General features: G+C 43.2%; 1 protein-coding gene across 3 annotated transcripts; it reads right to left on the bottom strand.

Annotated features, from left to right (window-relative positions):
- Positions 1-6,997: 6,997 nt before the first annotated feature.
- On the bottom strand, positions 6,998-24,425 carry tmbim6 (transmembrane BAX inhibitor motif containing 6). 3 transcript variants are annotated; one of them, XM_003216956.4, is made up of 10 exons: positions 24,269-24,425; positions 15,904-16,009; positions 14,658-14,766; positions 13,747-13,867; positions 13,271-13,319; positions 12,568-12,665; positions 12,356-12,435; positions 10,166-10,266; positions 9,672-9,744; positions 6,998-8,441 (listed from the first exon to the last, which is right to left on the bottom strand). In XM_003216956.4, the coding sequence occupies exons 2-10, from the start codon at positions 15,957-15,959 to the stop codon at positions 8,418-8,420; spliced, it is 711 nt and encodes a 236-aa protein (XP_003217004.1). In that variant the 5' UTR covers positions 15,960-16,009; positions 24,269-24,425; the 3' UTR covers positions 6,998-8,417. The 3 variants fall into 3 exon arrangements, with proteins under 3 accessions (XP_003217004.1, XP_062826970.1, XP_062826969.1); XM_062970900.1 differs by lacking the exon at positions 24,269-24,425 and adding an exon at positions 20,850-21,135; XM_062970899.1 differs by lacking the exon at positions 24,269-24,425 and adding an exon at positions 20,237-20,349.
- Between the last annotated feature and the right edge of the window lie 1,429 nt (positions 24,426-25,854).

The raw sequence follows: 25,854 nt of genomic DNA, 5'->3' as shown, positions 1-25,854 counted from the left end.
TTTCCAGCTTGTCAGCATCTCCCTTCATCTGCGGTGCCCAAAACTGGACACAGTATTCCAGGTGTGGTCTGACCAAGGCAGAATAGAGGGGGAGCATGACTTCCCTGGATCTAGACGTTATTCCCCTATTGATGCAGGCCAAAATCCCATTGGCTTTTTTAGCTGCCGCATCACATTGTAGGCTCATGTTTAACTTGTTGTCCACGAGGACTCCAAGATCTTTTTCGCACACACTGCTGTCAAGCCAGGCGTCCCCCATTCTGTATCTTTGATTTCCATTTTTTCTGCCGAAGTGAAGTATCTTGCATTTGTCCCTGTTGAACTTCATTTTGTTAGTTTCGGCCCATCTCTCTAGTCTGTCAAGATCGTTTTGAATTCTGCTCCTGTCTTCTGGAGTGTTAGCTATCCCTCCGAGTTTGGTGTCATCTGCAAACTTGATGATCGTGCCTTCTAACCCTTCGTCTAAGTCGTTAATAAAGATGTTGAACAGAACCGGGCCCAGGACGGAGCCCTGCGGCACTCCACTTGTCACTTCTTTCCATGATGAAGACGACGCATTGGTGAGCACCCTTTGGGTTCGTTCGCTTAGCCAATTACAGATCCACCTAACCGTAGTTTTGTCTAGCCCACATTTTACTAGTTTGTTTGCCAGAAGGTCGTGGGGGACTTTGTCGAAGGCCTTACTGAAATCTAGATATGCTACATCCACGGCATTCCCTGTATCGACCCAACTCGTAACTCTATCGAAAAAAGAGATCAGATTAGTCTGGCATGACTTGTTTTTGGTAAATCCGTGTTGACTATTAGCAATGACCGCATTTGTTTCTAAGTGTTTGCAGACCACTTCCTTAATGATCTTTTCCAGAATCTTGCCTGGTATTGATGTGAGGCTGACCGGACGGTAATTGTTTGGGTCGTTCTTTTTTCCCTTCTTGAAGATAGGGACCACATTCGCCCTCCTCCAATCTGCTGGGACTTCTCCTGTTCTCCAAGAACTCTCGAAGATGATTGCCAGTGGTTCTGAAATAACTTCCGCTAGTTCCTTCAATACTCTTGGATGTAGCTGATCTGGCCCTGGGGACTTGAATTCGTTTAGAGTGGCCAGGTGTTCCTGGACAACTTGTTTCCCTATTTGGGGTTGGATTTCCCCCAATCCTTCGTCCATTCCATGTTGCTGAGGTTGAAGATGGCTTTCTTTTTGTGAGAAGACCGAGGCAAAGAAGGCATTAAGCAGTTCTGCCTTTTCCCTATCCCCTGTCACCATCACCCCATCTACTCCTTGCAGTGGCCCTATCGCCTCCTTTTTCTTCCTTTTTCTACCAACATAAGCAAAAAAACCTTTTTTGTTGTTTTTTATGTCCCTGGCAAGCCTGAGCTCATTTTGCGCTTTAGCCTTGCGAACCTTTTCCCTACAGGAGTTGGCTATACGTTTGAATTCTTCTTTGGTGATTTCTCCCCTTTTCCACTTCTTGTGCATGTCACTTTTGAGCTTTAGCTCAGTTAGAAGTTCTTTGGACATCCATTCTGGCTTCTTTGCACTTGTCTTATTTTTCTTCTTTGTTGGCACTGTTTGCATTTGCGCCTTGAGTATTTCACTTTTGAAAAACTCCCATCCATCCTTAACTCCCTTGTTTTTTAATATCGGCGTCCATGGAATGCCGCTCAGTAATTCCTTCATTTTTTGGAAGTCAGCTCTCTTAAAGTCCAGAATGCGTGTTTGACTTGTCTTAGTTTCAGCATTCCTTTGTATTGCAAACTGCAGGAGCACATGGTCACTTGCCCCTAAGGATCCAACCACTTCAACTGTATTGATCAGGTCTTCCACATTTGTTAAGATTAGATCAAGAGTTGCTGATCCCCTTGTTGCCTCTTCTACCTTCTGGACCATAAAATTATCTGCAAGGCAAGTGAGGAATTTGTTGGACTTTGTACTCTTGGCTGAGTTTGTTTTCCAGCAGATATCGGGATAATTGAAATCGCCCATGACTACTATATCTCTTCTTTGTGCCTGTTTGGTCAGCTGTTGACAGAAGGCTTCATCAAGTCCTTCATCCTGACTCGGAGGTCTGTAGTAGACACCCACGACAAGATCTTTTTGAGTCCCGGTTCCCTTGATTCTTATCCAGATGCTTTCAAGCTGGTTTCCCGGATTACAGTCTTGCATTTCTTCTGCAACGTAACTGTTTTTGACATATAAAGCTACTCCCCCTCCTCTCCCCTTTGTTCTATTTCTGTGAAAGAGGTTATAGCCCTCAATGGTTAAATTCCAGTGATGGGAGTCATCCCACCAGGTTTCAGTGATGCCTATGACATCGTATGTGTGGTGCTGTGCTAGGAGTTGGAGTTCGTCTTGCTTATTTCCCATGCTCTGAGCATTAGTGTAAAGACATGTAAGCCCCTGTGACCTCCCCTCGAACTGTTTATTTGGGATTATTGTGCTCTCTGTACTTGGTCCTTGCTGTGTTTGTGCAGCCCTCCGTTTAGCCTTACGGCGGTTCCCTGTGGTCGTGGGTAATATAGTGTTCGCCAGGCTGTTGTTCCCCTCCCCCAGTGGATTTAGTTTAAAGTGCGCCTGATGAGGTTTGTGAGTCTGTGTGCAAAAAGATGTTTTCCTACTTGTGTGAGATGCACCCCATCGCTTGCCAGTAGTCCATCCTCTTGGAAGAGTAGACCATGGTCAAGGAAGCCAAAATGCTCCTCTTGACACCATTTTCTGAGCCAGTTATTGACCTGTACTATTTTTCCGGCCCTTGTAGAGCCATGTCCTACAACGGGGAGGAGGGATGAAAAGATCACATGTACATTATACAGTTTTAGCTTTGTTCCCAGAGCTCGAAAATCATTTGTGATCTTTTGAAAAGTATGCCTAGCGGTGTCATTGGTACCTACATGAATCAACATAAGGTGGGGAGGGTGATGGGGCTTTAGGAGCCTGCTGAGCCTCTGAGTGATATGGTGTATTTTTGCCCCCGGGAGGCAGCATGTTTCTCGAGCCATCCCATCCGGTCTGGAAATGATGGCTTCCGTTCCTCTAAGGAGGGAGTCACCTACTACCAAGACCTGTTTCCTTTGAGGATTGACAGGGTCCCTTTTGTGCAAGACAGTGTGTATGTCCCCTGAAGAGTGTTCCTGTTGAAGTGAATCGTGTAGGTGTAAAGTGTTGTCCTCCTCCTCAACATCCCCAGTGCATTCATCAATGACAATCCATTGAGATACATCCGAGAGCCCATTACTCTCCCAAGGATGTTCCTGTTGCTCCTGGTCTATGATTGGGGATGGAGCATTTGCATGATTACATAAGTGTGACTGTGGTGATGCACTGTCCCTGTCAGGGCTATCCCCTGCGCATTGATCCAGGATGGTCCACTGAGTGGTATCTAAGAAACTGTGGTCCTCCACAAGATGTGTTTCCTGATTGTATGTTAATGATGTAAGAATTTCAAATCTGTTGTGTAAATGCAGCTGAGCAGAGGAGTTCTGTGGAGGCTGCCTGGTCCTGCGTCTCCTTCTATGGGTGACCTCCTTCCAAGCCTGAGGGTTGTCTACCTTTGAGTTGATCTCCCCATAAGGTTCCTGATCATGGTCTTGGTGGTGTTGGTGTGATGCAGGCTGCTGATCTACAGCAGCGTGTTGTGCAGTGTCCAAGAAGAGCTCGAGTGCCTGAATGTCCTTAAGGGTCTTAATACGGTGCTCGAGCTGTTGGATCCTCTGCTCCATCAGAGTCATCTGTTTGCATTTGGAGCAGATGTAGTTGTCTAGTTTTTGTGTGAAAAAGCGGAACATGCCACAGCTGGTGCATGTGATGGGAATGTTTTGCTTTTGTTGCATCTCTTGGTGAGCGTGGTGGCCAAGTGGGATCTTTGTACAGTTAAGTAATATGCACGCACTTTATGTGCAGACTGCAACAAACCACGTCTTTGTGTATTTGTTTATGTTGCTTTGTTTCCTGTCTGTACTGCAAAGGATAGTTAGTAAAGGTGCCTTTTCTACCTGAATCCTACCTGAAGCCAGGGAGCAAAAATGTCCTCCTGCTTCCTCTGCTTCTGCGAGAACCAACTGCCCTTCTGGGATCAGGCTCTGGCAGAAACTCACACTGGCAAATAAAGCTTTCCCAGAAACTCAATTAACAGGGGACAATGCCTGCTGTCAATCAACTTAAGTACCTGGCTCTCTTTCAACACAACAGTCACACAACAGTTAGACTTTGACCACAGGAGCCAAGCCCAAACTCAGTTTAAAATCTTAGCCAAATCTTAGCCAAATCCTACCTGAAGCCAGGGAGCAAAAATGTCCTCCTGCTTCCTCTGCTTCTGCGAGAACCAACTGCCCTTCTGGGATCAGGCTCTGGCAGAAACTCACACTGGCAAATAAAGCTTTCCCAGAAACTCAATTAACAGGGGACAATGCCTGCTGTCAATCAACTTAAGTACCTGGCTCTCTTTCAACACAACAGTCACACAACAGTTAGACTTTGACCACAGGAGCCAAGCCCAAACTCAGTTTAAAATCTTAGCCAAATCTTAGCCAAATCCTACCTGAAGCCAGGGAGCAAAAATGTCCTCCTGCTTCCTCTGCTTCTGCGAGAACCAACTGTAACAACTTGTCTTTGAAACTTGAGCTTCAGGCCATTGCTTCTATCATTCTTCTGCGGATTTAAGTTAATGGCATGGACAAGACACAGAAATGTCTAGGGTCCCCCATTTGTAGTTCTAGTCAGAAACGGAACCAGCTCTCTTACCAAATTTTGGAACACCAGCCTAAATCTATAAATGCTCCGAAGGACAATCAGTTTACAAGAGGCTGCTTTCAGTGATAATGCAGTGGTTGGTAAAACCAAGTTAGAACTGTACTTGCTTTCTATATTGAGAAGTTGTCTTCCTGGCACCCCCTAGTGACAAGACATGGAAATAGCAACACCCAGCATTGCACACATCTTGCATCACCATCTAGTAAACACCAGGTAAATTGCTTAAAACTTTATGTAAGATGTGCATCCTTTAGCTGTTTAGATGTTTTCTGCACTTCAAGTCTTATCAGGCCCTGCCAACATGAATAATAAGGAATGATTATTTGCTGTACCTGCTACAGAACAAGAACAGCACTGGGACTGGAGAAGAGCTGTATCCTGCCGCTGGTCTCCATCATGCAATGCAATGGAAAGGCTGGCCATCTCTGCATGGCTGGGGGCTACTTCAATGAGAAAACTTCGGGAAGACTGACTTATGTTTAAACTGGGGAGCCTTTAAGACAAGACAAGGGTACATGGCTGCAAGTTGTCATACAGAAGGTGGTGCCAACTGGTTTGTTTCTCCATAGGGCAGGACTGGAAGGGGAGGCAGTGTTGAGGAAAGGCCTTTTACAGAGGGTGGTGAGTTCTCCTTTGCTGTAGCTAATTCAGAAGGCCAGCTCTCAGATTTGGTAGTTACACCCTGCATTGCAGATACTGCATTAACAGAAGGGCTGTGACCTTCAAGGTTACTCCTTGCTCTGAATTTAGATCATAGTTCAATGAGCACAAACTCCCTATGAACTTTAAAAGAAAAGACCACTTGTATTAAGAGTTATGACAGCAGGCAGACCTACTCCTCAGACTAAACTCTGCAAACCTAAAGGTCTCCTAGGGATGGACACAGAAAGTCAAGGGTACAGCCTCCGTGAGCCTCTTACTGTGCATTGATGTACAGATGGGAGCAACATAGGGAGATAATCAGTGAAATATGTGGAGCCCCCGATGGTGTAGTGGATTAAAGCCTTGTGACTTGAAGGTTGGTGGCTGATCTGAAAACTGCCAGGTTCAAATCCCACCTGGGGGCGAGTGCGGATGAGCTCCCTCTATCAGCTCCAGCTCCATGCGGGGACATGAGAGAAGCCTCCCACATGGATGATAAAAACATCAAAAACATCCGGGCGTCCCCTGGGCAACGTCCTTGCAGATGGCCAATTCTCTCACACCAGAAGTGACTTGCAGTTTCTCAAGTCGCTCCTGACACGAAAAAAAAGTGAAATACATATTAGAAAAGTCCCCAAGGCTTTCCTTGTTCACCACTCCACTTCTGTTACGAGCCAATCAGATGCTTATGGGAAGACCACTAGCAAGGGAGAAGCAACACTTTCACACTATCCAGAAATTGATATGAGACATGATACCTCTGCTACCTGAAAGAAAATCTGACTATTATGATTAGTAATTAGCCTCTCCATTTCTGATGTTGACTACTATCTTTTGTTGCTGGCCATCACTAGAACATGTACTATCAAGAGAATGTTAGGCTGCCCTAGTCAAGGTATGCAGCTGAAGTAACATTTTCTAAATGCAGCTGTTGTAGAAATGTCAATGTAGGCCCCCTTCCCAACTCCTTTCCCCAAACTAGTTTGAGGCAGAAAAGCCAACGTCAATTTTCCTAGATAAGTATGGATATTGAAAATGGGGGTTTCCCTTTTGCTTTTGTATTGACCAGTTCCCCTTTCGTAGCTTGCCAAGAGAAAGAACCAATGAAACTGTGTCTTGATCACCTGTGGCTCTTTGGACGCTGGGCAAGGTACTACTCAGAACAAGTAAGTAATGGGAGACAAACATCCTGTAGGTCAGCTTCAACTATGCAAACATTGCTGGCTTCTAGCTGGAAGCTCCTTCAAGCCTCTAAACTGCTCAGCTAATTATAATACTTTATTTGTACCTTGCCTTATCTCCCCGAAGAAACTCATATAGCTCTGCCTATGAAACAACTCAGAACAAGAGTTCTGATGAACAAATGTTCATGAACAACTGCTCTCATATTCATCATTGGCTAGTCTAAAAACATCTGGAAGGCCATTAGAGGGACTAGAATCAACCCCAAAGCATGAAAACATACAGCAGTCTTCAGCAGGCAAGTCAATCTGGGAAAGAAGTTGAAAAATTATTGATGACAAGTGACCGGGAAAGCCTGAGTCACAGACCATTAGAAAGCAAGTAAAGGCCAAAGTCTCAGTGAAAGAAAAATGACAGTAGGAGATAAAAGTCTGAGGATTTTTATTTTAATATTTTATATTCCCGTACAAAGCAAGACAATGTAAATTTCATATTTGAATCAAAACACCTTTTTTAAAACCCCTGTCTCTTCACAGTAAGGAGTCTAAAGAATGCAGCCAGAGCTGGACATCCAATGAGCGACAGAGTTTAATCTTTATGTATTAAAACCTGTTAGACAAGGTCTCTATAAAGTAGATCTCTCAAAGCTTAGTTCTTGGCACTGGTTTGAAAAGGGGGATGGGGAAAATAAGGAGAAGAGAGGAAATTCCTTTATTCTCAAGCAAGCAGAGTTGGAGTCTGGCTTTGGGTGCCAAAAAGGGAAAGATCAACATTACCTAGTTTGCTGTAGGAAGAGTTTTTAAGGTTCCATAACAAGCTTATTAATGGAGCTGTATTTATGCTGAATCCATCCTGCTTCCCATAGGCAGGAAGTTCTTCCCCATGGCATGTCAAAGGCTTCTCTAGCAGTCGATCATAGATGTTAACAAGGAAGACTTGGGGTCACATCTTAACCAAGCCACCTTTCCCACAACCTGTGCTCCTGGTCCTGGAAAGACTTGTTGATCAAAGCTGGTCTCAGGCCCCTGAACTCCAAAATGCCATGTCCCTAAACAGCAAAGCCACACGCCAACAGTCTAAGGCGAGAAGTAGCACTAAGCCACACTGAACCTTAGCCAGACCAATGCCAGATTCAAGAAATGATTGTGGCAGTAGTGGACTTCCAAGATGCCAACTAGAGAAGAATGTCTCCCTTGCATGGCTAGTTTTGCTACCCAGCAATAATACTAGGGGGGCTGGGGACACATTGGACCAGTAAGCTCTCATCCTGGCAATCCCCAAGTTGTGAGGGGCCTCATGCAGAGGTCTTGGCATCTTCAGCTGTTTGTTTTCCTGGAAAGCCACTTCCATCAACATGGGCTTCCCTAAAGAGCCACTGCAAAGGATCTGTTTGTTTTGTCTGGGGGGCAAGCATGCCACAGCAGTTTTTACACAGTGGAAACTCTCCCGCTTCTGCCCTCACTCTAATGGTGCTTGGGGTGAGGGCAGAAGAGGGATGAGAAATGTCATTTTGAGCTGCCTACTTAGTGACCCTTGTGGGGGTCACTGCCACAGGACAGAGTTGCATGACAATACAGGAGAAAATGGGAGCGGGACCAGGTGTATGTATACACAAAAGCCAGACTCCAGCATTAGGATCAGCAGTTAGCTTTTTCAATGAGGCCCAAAAACCAAGAGGGGAAAAAAACCAATTTCCACAAAGTATGAAAGTGTCACAGATGCTTATCATTCACACAGAATAGGGTAGGGGGGCACCTTTAATGCAAGTCAAGTTGGATGGAAGCAATAAAGAGGCAAATGGGAAGGGCCAGAAAAAGGAGGTTCTGCACAGGCATCCGGTGTCACTTCACTTTTCTTTCTTCTTCTTGTTCTGAAAAGGACGCAAAGCATATTAATCAATGCTCTGGTTTCTATGACAAAACAGATCTCCTAGTCAAGATAAAGGCACATGCCTTCATTCTGTTACCAGTATCTCTAGGACAAAACCCAGCTTTCAAAATCCAGCCACTTTCTCCCCAGGATGACCCACTGCTGGCCTCATGACTTGGAGTGAAGAGGTAGTTGCTGGTAACTGATGCCATTACAAGTCTTTGAAATAAATGGGATCACGTACCAGCCATGTTTTGCAAAACTGCTCATCCATCTATCTCTTGTCCTGAAACCTGCAAACTGACCTTCTCTGGTAACATTTGTAAGTGTGCCATCATAGGACTGTTGAAGTAGTAATTAAATAAACTAAGTATTCTAAGTCAGTCTTATAAAGACATTGCAGTCAAAATACATTTGGCCCCCACCATATGCTTTTGTTTACGTGCCTGTTATCGCTGTGTGTCCCAAAATTCTCCAATGTGTCCTGAGCACTTGATTTTGAAGGAATCAGGTAAGCAATTTCAATGGGAGTGACTAAACAAATTATGGAAGAGTTGCACTATAATTTTGTTTTCGTAACAGCCGTTTTTCAGACTTGTCCCTGTCCATATCCTATATAAGCCAAAGAACAAGTCTGAGTTATTTTATTTTATTTTGTAGCTGGAGCTGGGAGACAGCCACCTGGTTTTGGATATAAAATGAACCGGCCACAAATATTGGCTTGTTCAACCATTCTAGTTACAAGTGGAAATGGCTAGCACACACTGGTATGTTCGTTATCATTCATATGCCAAACTTCCTTGGTTTGTATATCTAACTACAGCCCCATTTTTTCTCCAAACTTCATGTTTGCCTCTTCTCTTTGAATCTATCATGACTATTCACTCTTTTGCAAGTAGTTAGGAACTCACACATTATTTACTTCATTTTCCTTCTCATACTTTAGCCATGTGCCATATTCTTACAATCTGTATGCTCCTTACAGCTCCTACAATGGAAAATCTTCCCTTTCCCTTCTAGTCCCCACTCCTTCTCCCCATCTCTTATGCTTTTACATGTTGAATCTTCTGCCTTTATTCCAGTCACATTGCATTCATTTTCACCACTTGGCAGGTGAAGAATGACCTCCTCCTCAGAAGAGCCCAGCTGAGGCTGCGGGCATTGCCTTCTGTTTGTCCCACAGCAGCCACATTCATTCTGACCATCTAACCACATCAAAATTTCGACTAACCTCGTTCATGCCCAAGATGACCATGAGTTCTCGGAAGATGTTGACAAAATCCAGAAAGAGATCCACACAGTGCCTGCCAGAGAGAGAAGGGATTTAAACTATTTCATAAGGCTATAAATGTTAGACTAGAATGAATTTTGCCAAATTAGGCCTTCTATCTAAATGTGTTAAATAAGATCTAGAGAAGCTTGGCTTCTAATGCAAGAGACACCATCTATTCCACCCCCAGACTTTCGTCTCCATTTGATAGCTTGTTGCTTTGATGCTTTCCAGTGCCCTTAGCTAAGTAATATTGTAACCTCCATCTTACAATTCAAGCTCATTCTGCTTTTATTCAGTGCTGTGGACAACAAAGCCCAATGCTGAGACTAGCTTGCTGTTCCTACCTCCTAGTTCTTTTCTTATTCCATCTTAGCTTCTCCGTCCAGTGCATCTCGCCTTCTACCTACAGATATTCAGGACTGATATCAAAGCACCAACTTCCATAAACTCACCAGATATAGTCCTTGTCTCCATTCTCAGCTTTCTCAATTATGAGCTGAGTGTCGAACAGCACAAAGCCACACATCACCATAAGTCCAATGTAGAGATTAACCTGAAAGGAAGAAATCCATTTGTCAACGGCATGTAAATCAATTTCCTCAAAATGGCTATACTACCAGTGAAGGATGTGTTTTAATCTGAGAACTCATAAAGCTTTTAATCCAGGTTTTGAGGTATCCAGGACATAATATGGTCTTAAGCAACGAAATCAGCACCACAAGCATTTTAGCATCCATTGTGAATGTGAAAAGACCCAGTGCTCTAGTCTTTATGAATGTAAAATGACACCTCAAAATGTGCAGACAAAACTTGTTGATCAATCAGATATTCAGGAAAACACCTGGAGCTTTTATAGCTCTTTGTTCATCCCCAAAACTAGGGCAGAGTTACACAAAGGAAGAAGCTCTGGAAATTTTCATAGTATGTAAAAGCAATATAATGTGTATTTAATTAACATAGGGCACTATATTTAAAAATGAAATAACAGACTTTACCATTTTAAAAAGTGTTTGTGGGGTAAATAAAAGCTAGATACAGACACTTGACAATTACCATCATAAACTTTATTAGGATAAGCTTGCCACCCCTTGGCTAAAAAGGGAGTTCTGCTGCAATGAGTTTTTACTGCTGTCAACTGTATCAAGCTGTAAGAAGGAAGCAATTATGAAAGTACAGTAGAGTCTCGCTTATCCAACGTAAACGGGCCGGCAGAACATTGGATAAGCGAATATGTTGGATAATAAGGAGAGATTAAGGAGAAGCCTAGTAAACATCAAATTAGGTTATGATTTTACAAATTAAGCACCAAAACATTATGTTATACAACAAATTTGACAGAAAAAGTAATTCAATACACAGTAATGCTATGTAGTAATTACTGTATTTACGAATTTAGCACCAAAATATCACGATGTATTGAAAACATTGACTACAAAACTCAATGCAAAACAGAAGTTGCAGGCAGCAGTTCAAACCTCAAAGAAATGGCTACTCAGATCAGATCAGATGAAAGCACTGGCTGAGTGGGTGGATAAGCATCAGGGCCAGCTGTGTTTGGACCAAGTAAAAGTTAACGAGAAGATTCCATGGCCACAGAAAGTGGAATCTTTGAAGGGGATGATTTGTGGAAGAAAATTTTAAACCCCTCCTTCAAGGAATGGGTCAGAAGGTGCTATAAATCCAGAAGGATATGCTATAAGTTATGCCCATATTTCCCATAAGTAGCCTTGGTCTCTTTGCTTCTTGGTATAGGGGAAGCATTTCAAAGTGGGGAAACTGGATCACAGAGAAGTAGCTATCAAGATTGATTGGTCAGTCAGGACTGAAAGTGAAGAAGCTAACAAAATAGATACTGTTGATACTGACACTGACTTCCTGTGCAATTTTTAAAGTGACACCAAAATAGTATCCAAAGAAACGTTCAAGCCAGCCTGCCTCATTAGAAACTCAGACCTCTTCTACATTGCCATATAATCAAGATTATCAAAGCAGATAATCCACATTATCTGTTTTGAACTGGATTATGAGTCTACACTGCCATTTAATCCAGTTCAAAGCAGATATTCTGGATTTTATATATAGAAAACAATATTTTAAGGCCTTGTAAGGCTAATTCTCTATGAATGGTACACCTCTTCATAAAATTTCCCTCACAGACAAAATAAACAGAGGGAGTGCTGTCAGACACTTATCTTTTAAGAGAGCAACCACAGAAGTGCCGAAAAAACAATGGGAAGGAAACATGGAGTGGGGAATAAAAACAGGAGACCAAAGTAAATAGAAAGACAAAGGAATAGGAAGAAAGACAAATAATGAGGATAAATAGAAGAAAACTTGGATGTTAGGAAACAATATTGGGAAAACTACTCATCTGAATGAGATGGCATCAAACAAAATCACTGTCAGTGGATGGAGACAAAATGAGAGCAGGCTGGACATGTGTGATATGAAGAAGGGAGCAGAGTCCCCATCAAACTACTCTGCTCTTTTAAGTTTTTGACTGGGGACTTTGTGCAGGCGTGAAACCCATTTGTGTGAGGGCATAGTGACCACAAAGAAGGAGGGCAGTTGCTGTAGTGAGATTGAGCTGCTGTCAACCATATCAATTTCCTGTAAGCTGATAGAAGGCAAGAGCCACTTACTGTGAAGAGCCAAGTGGAGCCTGCAAAAATGTTGATCAGGGAGAAGAAGAGCATCAAGAACAGGCCAGAAAACAGGACACCTGCAAAAGAGAACCAGAACCACAATTAAACATGTCCACTGCATTTGGACGTTTTCTCAAAGCGCCTGTGGGGTGGGAGAAGAGAGGGAGAAAGTGGATTGATCCTTACTTCCATCCCTTACTGGTCCTTACCTCCAAGGTACAGATAGGCACGGCGCTTGGCATAGAGGGCACTCAGAGAGAAGCAGCTGAAGATTACAGCTGTGCCCATGAAAGCAGTTGGGATAATGCTGCAAATGAAGGGGAATAGAGAAGGCAAAATGAGTTACATTTCCATAGATGTTAATTCAGATGCCAAGGAGACCTTCACAGACCTTTTAGGAGTTCACAAGGGGCTCGCAGCATCCTCTGTATACTTCATGACATGAATTGACTTCTGGACTTGAGACGGCATTACATTGGCTTGGCTAGAAGGAGACAGCCTTTTGGCCAGTCGTGAAATGTTGAACTGTTTTTGTGAAATCCAGGTTCAGATCCCACTGAGCCATGTAACTCACTAGGTGACATTAGGCCAGCTAGCTACTCAGGCTAACCTACTTCACAGGGTTGTTGGAGGATAAAGCAGATCAGAGGAGAGCCATGTAGCCTGCACCTTGAGCTCAACCAAAAAATGTGGGTTTGAAATTTAACTAAGGAAACAAATTAGCCAGAGATAGAGAAGGCACCTTTGGTTTTTAAATGAACATGACTGGCTAACTTTCAGATTCAATTATAAATGTTCAGCTTTCTGTGGGGAAAAAATAGTGAGCAGGTCCCTGACAATCTGCTGAAGAGGCACTTTTAGGAATCAGAATTGCATGAAAAAGGCAGTTACGTCTAGGTCTTTTGTTCTTACCTGGGGTTGATAGCAATGCACATCTCCAACAGAGGTCCTAGATTGACTCCTGGAAGAAGAAAAAATGACTTTGGGTGAGTTTTATTTTTGTGGCTCTTGAATTGATATCCACAATCAAAATCAAGACAGAAAGGCTGTGAAAGTCCCAATATTTAGAAAGCACCTAAAGGACTTATGACACCTTCATAAGAGACTACCATTTTGGGGGGGACCGAGGTGTCACTGCTGTAGTCTGCTGAATAACTCTGGGTTTCCTCTTTCATAAAGCGCTGATGAAAAGTCCTTTCCATTTTTGAGCAACCTAAGGCCATTGAGCCTATGCAGGTACATTCTTTATCAACCATCAGCCTCAGCCCCCAGGGCAGTCGATCTGAAGGTATCCAGAAACAAACTATTTGCCTCTCACTTGTGGAAACCCCCAATGTGAACATTAACACAAATTAATCCCTTGTAATCATCCACTGAGGAGCACATACCAGTGAGGAAAGCAAAGCCTGCTAGCATGCCCAGCCGTTTCTCTTCCGTTTCCCGGCTATGCGGTGTGGCCATCAGCCAGATCATAAGACCCAATGCGCCTAGGCCAGTCAGCAGGCCAAACTGCAAGGTGGAAGTTGAGGGTGGGGGGGGGGGGGAGGGGGAGATGGAAGTTAATGTGGGCACAATAGACATTCTACAGGAAAGAAAACACAATCTAAGTCTTAAGATTTGAACAATTACAAATTTTGAATTTTCAGATGACTTTAAGGCAGATTTAGATTTATTTAGGAAAATATGAAGATAGTGCTCAATTGCTCTGTTGGACTTAGAACTCCTCCCACTTCCCTCTATTTTGCATGATGAATGCCAGGATAATAATGTTCTTCAAAATTTAATACTGAACTATTTAGAATGCATTAGAATAGTACAGCATTTTAGAATGTTGGATTTGGATTTTGCAAGAGTCGAACAGTTAAAATCCCCATTAAGTAATGGGAATCTACTGGATGACCTTGTGGAAGTCTCACTCTCTCTGCCTTAGAAGGAACAGATCTTACAAAAAAGCAACAATCTGTGATAGGGCAACCTTGGTCTGCCACAAGTCAGAATAAACTTGAACAATACCTTTGTGTCAAATGCAGTGGCACCTGCTTTGCAAATACATTTGTAGATTGCTCATATGGCCAGCCTGTAAGGCAATACTCAGTGGGTCCAAATATCAATTCCCACTCCCAGATCAACTGATGATACACATCACTGTGTATCATCCAAGAAGCAAAGAGACCAAGGAATTAAAAAATTGATCTTAAAGAAACCTACTTCTAGTTTTGGGATACAGGTGCATATGGGGGATTGATCCATGTTTCAATGGTCAATCATACTTGTAGGAGCAATGCCAAAGTGCTCTTACCTGGACCAGCTGAGTCACCACATTGATGTAGGCTCCAGCTGCTGCTAGGAACATGCATAGCGCAAAGCTAGCATACACTTTCTTCAGATGCTGCTGGGTTGATGCAGAGCTGTCGGAGGCAAGGGGAACAACAGTCAGTGCTGTTACCAACTCCAAGTTGCTGAAACATAGCCACTCCTCAGTTGGCTGTTCACCAGTTCCCACACTCAGCAAAATACTCAGAATAAACCAGACTTGATTCGTCAGGGATCAACTTAGTGAAAAGCAAACACTTTTAAGCCACTTTGTCAGGACTTCCCTGGATCAAAATCCTTTCAGGTCAGGAAATTATTTGCTGGGGAAATGGTATCAGAAGGTCCCAAGAACCAAGTGGAGAGCCAAAGAAACACTCAGTAATCTAGCAAAGCAGGAGAAAAATATCCAAGGGCCTTATCACTATGATTCTCCTGGAACCCAAAAATTTGCCATGCTTCTGTACATAACATGTTCATAACAATGACATGAGGCCATCTCAAACAGAAGTGGGGATCCAGGAGACTGCTGACTTTGCAAGCTCCATTCCCTTTTAGAAAACCGACGGGTCCTGACAGATTTGAAGCGACACAATGCAAATCTTCCAGACTTCTCATCGAAACATTTTCTAGCCCTCTAACTGAACTATTAAAAGGAGGAGGTATGGAACATGATCGTGGTATATGGCTGACCAGGATGATGACAAGTACCAAGTTTAACATATTGAGTTTTTCAGCTTTCAGATTAAGAACACAGAGCTCCATTTGAAACTATTTTCCATTAATTCTTCAAGTCCAGAAACAACAAGAAGGTATCTGCAGAAGTCTCAGGAACTGGGAGGCATGGGATAGAAAGGATAGCCAAGCATAGTCTCCCAGGTCAAGAAAATCCTTAAGATTACTGTCCCTCCCACAACTGACAAATGTAAAATAGTAAATGAAAACATGCTCTGTAAGAAATAAATATACTTGCTTCACTTACATAGATTGAAGAATTGCCTTTATATTTATATTATATATAACAGAAAGCCACTCTCCCCAACTAGGAAACTGAAATGCCTTATTTGTCTCTTGAAACCCACATCCTCCAGTTCTACCCAATGCCTGAATTAAGGGACTGATCTCAAGGCCATACAAGCTCCCAACAACATAACAAAGGAGCAGATCGTCAAATGACAAATAGCACATATTAAGCAAATCAAGAGAGATATTAAGCAAACCAAGGGACTACTCACATGTGGGAGAATTTGAAGAGGGCATCGAAATTTATGTTCCGGTTGAAAACATCCATTTTGCTAGGCAGTAGGTTGACACAACTCTTCAGATGTCAAAACAAACAATCTGCAGGAAAGAAATATAAAACTATCTCAATGGGAGATATTTACAGAGTTCTTTTCCAGGAATGAGCCATGCACTTCCGACACACCTATAGACATCCATCTCTCTCAGAATGCAAACCAAGTCCTTCCTGCCTGGTTGCCTAAACCATATTACACAACACGTCCCAAAACAGAGGACCCAATGCCCCACAACTAGGAGCATTTCAGATTTTGCCCTCTATGTTCCTATTGTCCTCCCTCTCAGCAGAAGGATTTTCAAGTCATTAGCTAATAATCCTGAAATTTCCATGAGTTAACAAAAATGAGGAAAACACAAAGGAACAGACTTTCAGTTCATGGAGAGAAGTCAGGAAGAAGGGTGCAAAAATATTAAACACCGGATGGGAGGTCAGACTACTCAACAGCAAGGAAGAATCAGATAATGTAACACATAAGATTCAAGCCTTCCTCCATAAGCAAAGTCCAGTTGCTACTTCAAGTAACTGAGTACATGCACAAGGCAAATTGAATTCTCTCACTCTATCCAGCCTTCTCTGGATAGAGGGAAAAATTACCTCATGATATTCCAAATATTCAGAGAGAGGGGGAGAGGGAAAGGGCAAAAGAAAAATATCCAGTGACAGAAATACTAAAGATTAACCAGAATCTTTGTAAAATGATTCAGGAGATACCAGTGCTAAATGGAAAAGTTCTCTATTCTGGTCTCTCCAGCCAGATCCAAAAGCTGCTGTTTTGTCCTACTGTGAAGATGTAAGAGTGGCTGCTGTAGTTTCACAAGCACCCCAGTCTACTTGGCACATATGGTGCAATTGTTGCAAGCTGTTACAAGGCTAACAACAGGCTCTTGGGGGAAATGGAGTCCCAAGAGATGGTTGCTTTGCAATTCTCCCACTGAGAAGCATGCATTAACACCTGTAATGACCTCCTTAGGCAAGAATGGGGTGGCGGTACAGCAGCCCCGCACAGCTCAAGTGCAACCTGTAGCTCCCCAGTTATCGGGGATGGATTCCTACTTTCTATATTGTCTTGCTTGATCTTAGCTGCTTTCAAATTGCCTGTCAACTTAGGATGAACCCTTGAAATTCAAAGGTCAAGGAATACTTACAAGGTTTGCCAGTGACCTTCATCTGAAATATAACCTACATTCATTGGTCTTCCATCCAAGTACTAATCCTGCTTAACTTTCAAGAGTAGACAGGATCTGGTGCCTCCAGGAATTTTACCCAACAAGGAGAGCGCTACAATGCGAAATGCCCAACACACAGTGCTTTATCTCAATAAAAGCAACATAAGAAGTTATTCTTGTTATACTGGCTCTAACCTTATAACTAGTGATTGCTTCAAATTCCCTTAGAAGAAACCAGTTCAGCAACTGGCTCCTTATTTGTGAATATGCAGGTCAGCAGGCTTGGGGACAAGCCTGAAAGGCAGGTCTGCATTGGTTGGCAAAGAAAGGTAAGCTTGCAAGCATATCCACCTTCAAAATGGAAAAACACAATGACACGTCCTCTTTTGGCAAAGACGGAAGCTGCCAGCCTGGCACCTGTCCCATTCAGGAAGATGTTTTTGGATTTTTATTGTTGTATTTTTTATTTCTACTGCTTCAGAAAAAAATCTAAATAGATCATAAAGAAGAACAACGTCTGCCAGTTTTGATATGAACCGGACTGGTATTAAAGTGAATACATGCATACACACTCATGTTGCATTGTGACTTAGCCTAGACTTCAAATCCTAGGTCCAGGGGCATAAGGCTCAGCTCAGATGTCATAAAGAGGTGAAAGAAAAAGCCAAGCTTCAGAGTTCTTGTCATTTCGTGTATGTAGCAACTGAGCAAGGATCATATGCATCCTGGCCTGGGATAGAAACAGAAAGCCTGGCAGCAGGCTTTGTTCCACTTTTAAAGGCTGCTCTGCCAACAGATATCTACATGTAAAGTAGGAAAGAAACACCCCAAAATTATTATTCAAAAAAGGAAGTCTAGAGTTGTGAAAAAACCAACACCCTTAAGAACAGCTTGACCTGGAATAACTACGGTAGGCAGAATGTGGAAGCACATGTAAATTCAAGTGGCTGCTGCTCACAGTAGCCAATGCTAATGGGAATACATAGTAGGGCATCCAAATAGGCCATGCTGGAGTAGAAGAAATGTGGAGAATGGTACAGGCTTTGCTTGTATTTATTCTACATACATGCCAAGAATTGTTCAAGAGGCAAACATTTACATGCAACATTTAGACTGCAATTTCCATAGGGACATATCTCTGACTTGAAAGTCTCCCATCTTTTTGTTAAAGGCAAAACATGCCAGACTAAGAGGTGGCAATAATCAGGTAATACAAAGTTTTTAGAGCAACAGCTTGAGGCTTGAGAGGTACCTGTAAGATGTCACTCCCTCTCACCCAGTCAGCATAGCATGTTAGTTCACAGGTTAAATTAATCCTTGAAGTCACAACAGGAACCGTTCACCAATTCCATAACAACATTATGGGCCAGCTACAAATATTTGCAGAGCTATACTTTCATCTAGATTAGTCCCATCTAATCCACAACAGAAGATGTTTTCTAGAGCCTCAAGCAGAAGCCTTTCCTTGCCCTGCTATAAGAAAAGCCTCTCTCTGCCTTTTATTTAAAGAGTTACGAGAAACTGAGTCTGGGACTTTCCCCACAGAGAATAAGACTCGGATGCTATCCAGTTCAACAAACTGGATTAGAAATGAACTGGAATTGTAAATTTTTGAATGAGAATAAACCTGAGCAAAAGCAATAAACAATTACAGTATACTATTTGACCTACCAATCCCCAGATGTGAAATAAAATGTAATATTAAGACTGCTATTTTTACAAAGATTATGATGCACAAATAAAAGCACACCTTCAAATACAGTGGATTGAGGGTAAAACATACTTTGGTTCTGGCTGCAGAAGCTATAAATACCTGATCATTTCACATATGGGAGATCTTCCTACCAATTACTATTATCTAACAAGAGAAGGACATTTGGATACATTAGAACATCTTTCAATGATTTGTAGCTCAGAAAGATTTCTGACTCAACTGTCTAGCAAGAGCAACACCACAATTCTCACAACCAATCACTGCCTGAAGTGGATTTTAGTATGGAATGATTGGTTTCTAACATCACTCAATTTTGTTGTTTACTCTCTGTTGTTATTAGTATGTCTTTCATGCCAGACTCTAGTAGATTTTGGGAATCAAAATAGTTTCTAGAAACCTGAAATCTGCTCAACCTCTTTCGAATTTAAGAAAAATAATCTTCAAAGAAGCACCACTTCAAGTAATATAATAGATGTTAGAAAACAAACAAAAAGTAGTATTTCCAATTCTTAATTGGAAGAAAAAAGTTCAACTGCAGACCGAGGTTCACAAATCCGCTTTACTGCCACAGTCATCCCATGGATCACCAGAAAGGCACTCACGGATGAGGTGGCCCAATGGCCATAATTCAGGAATTATTAAATTGGTGAACAACACAGAATGTAATGAATATGGTAATCCACCCCTATAGATGATCTTAGGCTACCTAGCTTCCAGAAACACTAGGCTTTATTTCAAATCCTTTTACAGATTATTAAAAGCTATTTTGCAGTTTCACTTCCCCAAAGTAAGGGAAATACTAATGACAATTAGTCTGTGTACTGACATTTTAAAACCATTATTAAGCAAAGGCTAAGCCAGCAGCTGCAAGAATGATCAGAGGGGAGTCATGAACACTGGATCATTCTAAGTATCAGATAATCACGATCCTTCAAATGCTGAAGGACCCTACTGTTTTAGAAGACTACATTGAGCAAGACTTGTCTTCCAAAGGCTGTAGCGTGTTTTTTTGTTTTTTTTTTCAATAGTAGTTCAATTACAAAGACTACTAATTTTAAGTAACAGCCATCAATAACTACTACTTGGAGTTCATTAGGCAGAAACTAACAATCAAATGTTAATCCATGTTGGATTCTATGTTTAAGCAAAATCACAACAGAATATAAAAATGGCAAAGTAATCTCTCAGCAGAGAGCAAATCTGTAACTTGGCAGCACCTTCCTAAACCAAGTTAAAGAATGAACTTGATTGTCACAATCCCTTAGTTATCAATGAATAACCAGATAACACAGTCATACGTACAACCTTTCACCCCAAGGGTTAGCCCTGGATGACACTTTCAGAGAATATATATGTTCTACCATCAGCATCCTCTCACAGGAACTTACTAGCTATCAAAAAAGGGAGGGAGGAAACACCTCCCTCCCTTAGAGACCCCCCTTTAAAAATGCAGCAGTTTGATCCTCACACAACCAGATGGCAGGACAGGAAAAGCAGTGCCACAAAATGTCTTATAACATCATAAAGTCATGGGGCCACTATGACATCAGAAAGCCAACACTGAAGTTCTGTACCAGAACTTTGCTGATAGAAACTGCTGGGTTGGAAAGGAGGATTCTTAACATGGGTGAAAATGGCCACGTATTATCTCCTGCCTTTTCGCCAGGAACTGGGACTCCAGGAGGCATATAAATTAAAAAAGACAATTTTCAAAAGCAACTGTCACAGCTTCCTTCACTTCTCAAGTCCCTAAATCAGCCTAACTAATACTTCATAATAAAGCTTTCATGTATTGAATACCTCATTTTTAAGCTACTCCCAGAAAGAAACATACTTCCTGAGCATAAGTAATGGAGCAACACTGAAACTATAAATCCATACCCAAACCATTATTTGTCAAAAAAAAATAGGTTAAAAGAGTGACTTTCTACATCAGCAGGCTGCTCCATGGGTCTACTTTCTGTGCTGCTGTTTTCCAAATAACAAGCCCTTCCCACTCACCCTACAGTCAAGTTCTTCAAGGCTTCCACTCTGCACTCAGGCATCTGTCCAAGCAACAGGCAGCCTATTTCAAATTATCCCAAGCTCAGGAGGGCGCTTTAGATTGGAACATCAGACTGTTCTCCACCTGACCACTACTGAGAAGAAAGGCAAGGGGCACACGGGGAAAGGTGACTATCCCAAAGCAGGTACATATGCTTTGCCAACAGGAGTGATCCAATGCCTTTTCTCATATTAGTCTAATGAAAGTCTCATGGCCATTGAAAGCTCAGCACGTCTCGCTGAACAACTGGAATTTGAGAACGTCAGTTCTAGAACATGTAACAATCTGCACACAAAGCAACAGGCCCACTCAGCTTCTGTAGGCAAATCTAAAAACGTCAAAGGGTGTGGACAGCTTGGATTTGTAACATATTACCATAGAAACTGGCTTCATTAACAATCCAAACAGGGAGGGAGACAAAGTAAGGCCATGTTGTCCCTGGCTACAATGTTTAATTTCTAAATCAAAGCGAAGGAGTGCAGGCGGTATACTATATTTGTTCCCCAAACAACCTTAGCAATCCGAAATCTCCTTCACAAGCCCTGTAAATAAGCTTTTAATTTGGAGTGTGATTTTTTTCCCCAATACCCTCAAACCACCTGTAAATGTTGCAGGTTTCCTATCCTACTCCACCTGAACACCCCCAAGCCTTTGTACGCACAGTAACATTTGAAAATGACAACTGGAAGAAATACTATGTCATTTCTATTTCACTTGGACACAGGCATGTAGCGGGGGGGGGGGGGGGCTTGAGGGGCTTCAGCCCCCCCCCCCCCCCGAAATTCTCAGGTTGGTCCGCGAGAAGGCCTTACATTTATTATTTAAACTGTTATTTTATTCATATCATGATCTGATCACCATGCTCAATATATCCCATATGCATGGCGGTATTGGGATAATGATACAAAAGGTTTGCTAGGGTAGACCCTCTACCGCTCAGACTCAGCTCTCCCGCCCCCCCAAACAAAATTCCAGCACCTCCCAAAATAAAATCCTGGCTATGGGCCTGCTTGGACATATCAGTGCACCAGATATCCCCTATGCAATTGCCTCCTGTTCTGGATATGGGTGTAAAATCTCAGGTCTGCCTAAAATGCTCATCTTCTGTACTAAAAGCCCTATTCCAAAAAGCTGAAGCGACAAGCCATAAAAACATACCATGAACACTCAAATGATAGAGGCTTGTATGTGCAAATGAACTTGGATTATTTCAAACATCCCATGACCGATTTCCAAACCTGAACAAGGACTGCATACCTAAAGTAAAGTCTGTATTATTGTGAATGCTCTGAAACCTTTCCTATGAGGTGTTACCACAGTCAATGTTTTTGGTCAAAAGTGTCTACGGAGGGTTAGATGGGTAAATGCTACTCTTGTCTAAAATTAAGATTCTAATTGCCAAGAAGAAAATGTTGTGATTTTTCGCTCTGAAAACAATCATTTGAAGAAACCTGGAACCCAACAAATGGTTTGTTCAAAAAGTATCCTTGGATTTCACATCTGTTACTTTAATTTCTCTAATTAAAAAAGCTGGTGGCTGTGCAACAGTTATGAATAAATGGCTAGAAGGCAGGAATCAACCAAGTTTTATAAGGAAGTAGAGGACAACATCTTTTCAGAGGTGCCTTTCCTTTTCAGTAAGTTCTTCACCATAATAAGAAATATGACAGACGCAACTTATAGCCAACTTGAGCTGGATGCACTCCAGGCATTTCTGAACAACAGGAAGCACACAAAAACTTTTTACCCAAAGATACCTGTCACATGCAGGCAATTTCTTCACCTACTTTGAGTGTGTGTGTGGGCAAAAAAAGTAAGTACAGTAACAGGAAAGGTGTTAGGAAACACCCATGAAAGCAGAATATTGATGGAGCATACAAGGGAAACCAAAATATCAAATATCTACCCTGCAACTAGAGAGTATTTCCCTTTCATATTCACCCTCTCAAGAGTGCGAGACTGAAAGTAAAACTACTTTCTTAACAGCACTTAACATTTTTTTCAGGCACCTAATAAGGCGGTGCAGCCAAAATATCCCTAACAGCTGGTAAAGTGGCTGGGATTTCTGGGAGTTGTAAGCCAAAACACCTGGGGACCCACAGGTTGCAAACCACTGTCCTAAAGGAACCCGATCCGCTCAAAAACCTGAAATCCACCAAGGAACACTAGGTGCTGCAAGTTATGTATTTCAGAGGAAGGAACTGTAAAAGGACATCTGAGTCCTTTAAAAATGTATGAAATGTACAGGTTGCTATAAGTCAACAAGTGGCCTGAAGGCACTAGAAATTTCAAGGCAAATCTATTTAAAGGAGATTTCCCAGCAGGTGCTGAAGGCTATATGGAGCAGGCAGTATCTGAGTCCCTTGATTTAGCGTGATAACTCTCTGAACTTTGTACCTATAATGTCTGGTCTTGTATTTCAGAGGAAGGAAATGGATGAACCACCTCTGAGCATTCCTTGACTTCAGAAAACATTATGAAATTCATGGGGTCGCCCTAGAGCAGTGGGGTCTCTGGTGTGGGTGACTTTAACTCACCTGTCAATTTAGGGCAGTGGTTCTCAACCTGGGGTCCCTGGATGTTTTTGGTCTACAACTCCCAGAAATCCCAGCCAGTTTACCAGCTGTTAGAGGATTTCTGGGAGTTAAAGGCCAAAACATCTGGGGACCCACAGGTTGAGAGCCACTGCCCTAAATTGACAGGTGAGTTAAAGTCACCCACACCAGTGGTTCTCAACCTGGGGTCCATAGATGTTTTTGGTCTACAACTCCCAGAAATCCCAACCAGTTTACCAGCTGTTAGGATTTCTGGGAGTTGAAGGCCAAAACACCTGAGAACCCGCATGTCGAGAACCACTGACCTACACAGACATGCAATATGGTGGTGACAGTAACAAAAATAATAACTGATCTACTCATGGGACAGGCCTACTCTCCCCTCCCCCTGCATTTCCCCGAATGGCGCCGCCGCCCTGCGCCCGTGCAGGGACACGGAAGCGAGCGACGCGCGAGGGGAAGGCAGCGCCATTGCTTTCCCCAACGTCCGAGCGAGGCCCCGCCCACTCGGGAGGAGGCGGGGCCGAGAGAGAAAAGGGTTGGGGGCGAGGTGTATGACGTCAGCGCTCAGAACGCCCCCCTCCTCCCACGCAACGGCCTGCCGCGTAAACAAAAAACCCCCACCCCAACCTTCCCACCTTTTATCCTCGCCCTTTGGGGGAATTTCCGGAGGGGGAGGGGCAGATACAGGAGGAAAGGAGACGCCCCCCACTTTGAAAATAAATGAGTGAGGGTCCTCGACAGAAATAAGCCAGGCCTACGGTTGCTACGGAGACGTAACCGGAAGTAGGCCTCTCGAGACGGCAAGCCGCGGTGTTTACCTGCTGCGGAGGCTCTTCTCGCCGCCACAAGAACAGCTGCTACCGTTCCTCAACGAGCCGTACGTGTCTCTGGCATAAACCGCCTCCACCCCCTCCGTCTCGTCCCTTCCCCGCCATCCCATTGGTTCCTGCAGTCAAGGTCCCGCACTAGAGTTCGCTCGACTCCCATTGGCCGGACGAGAGTAGCACTTCCTCTCTACTGGCTGCCAGGCCGCGTCCGAGAAGCCGCCATTGGTTCATATTGAAGGGACGCAAACAAGAAGGCAGGCTCAGGGGCGCTGTTCATTGGTTATCGATGCGGATTGCTTGCTGCTCGATTGCTACATTCCCTGCTGCTCCCCCTCGGCACGCGGCCCCCTCGTGGGAGGAGCGCGAGGTGCACAGCGCTAGGGGCGCTGCAGCGCCCCTAGCGGCGAGGTCTTTTTTGCTTCGAAGAATCCAAGCTTGGAAGGCCCTCTGTTGGTTTATAATGCTTCCTGCATAGGGTTATCCTGGGGGCTGTTAGGAATTTTGGGAGTTGAAGTCCGAAACACTTGGGGGACCCAAGTTGCCTGGCCTGCAATGTAGAATTAATGCAGCTTTAACTGTCATAGCTCCAAGTGATCATATCTTGGGAGTTGTGGTTTGGTGAGGTGCAAGAACTCTCTGGCAGGGAAGGTTAAAGACGTCTTAAAAACTGCAGCTCCCCTGATTCCATAGCATTGAGCCAGGGCTGTTAAAGTGGTGTCAAACTGCATTAATTCTACAGTGCAGGTACATCCTGAGTCAAGGTAAGGAAAAGCTCTTAATTGTTCCAAGTCACATGACTCCACATGGCACTGAAGGCTCATCTATTATTATGGGAAGATTATGTCAACATTAACAGTGAAATGCAACACCTCCTGAGCTCTTTGAGTGCAGCATTTTTCCGAATGAAGCAGAGAGTTTTTGAGGATCGGGACATTAGTAGGGGTACCAAAGTGCTTGTTTATAAAGCAATTGTCCTCCCGACCTTGTTATACATCTCCGAAATATGGACTGTCTATAGATGTCGCACTCAACTCCTGGAACGATTCCATCAGCAAATCTCTTGGGAAGACAGGTGGACAAATGTCAGTGTGCTGGAAGAAGCAAAGACCACCGGCATTGAAGCAATGCTCCTTTGCCATCAACTCTGCTAGACTGACCACGTTGTCCGAATGCCTGATCACCGTCTCTCAAAGCAATTACTATACTCTCAACTCAAGAACGGAAAACGGAATGTTGAAGGACAGGAAAAAAAGATTTAAAGATGGGCTTAAAGCTAACCTTAAAAACTGACATAGACACCGATAATTTGGACGCCCTGGCCCTGCTGTGACCAGCAGTACTGTGGAATTCGAAGAGGCACAAATGGAGGGAGAAAGGGAGAAATGTACTAAGAGGAGGGCACATCAAGCCAACCCTACTGGGACCGCCTTCTACCTGGAAACCCATGTCCTCACTGCGGAAGAACGTACGGGTCAAGAATAGGGCTCCACAGTCACCTACATATTCACTGGCAAGGCAGTACACTTGGAAGGCCATCATACTCAGACAACGAGGGATTGCCTAAGAAGAAGAGCTCT

The sequence above is a fragment of the Anolis carolinensis genome, chromosome 2 (genome assembly GCF_035594765.1).
Source record: "Anolis carolinensis isolate JA03-04 chromosome 2, rAnoCar3.1.pri, whole genome shotgun sequence".
Taxonomy (NCBI): Eukaryota; Metazoa; Chordata; class Lepidosauria; order Squamata; family Dactyloidae; genus Anolis; species Anolis carolinensis.
This window is presented reverse-complemented; position numbering and strand designations above follow the sequence as displayed.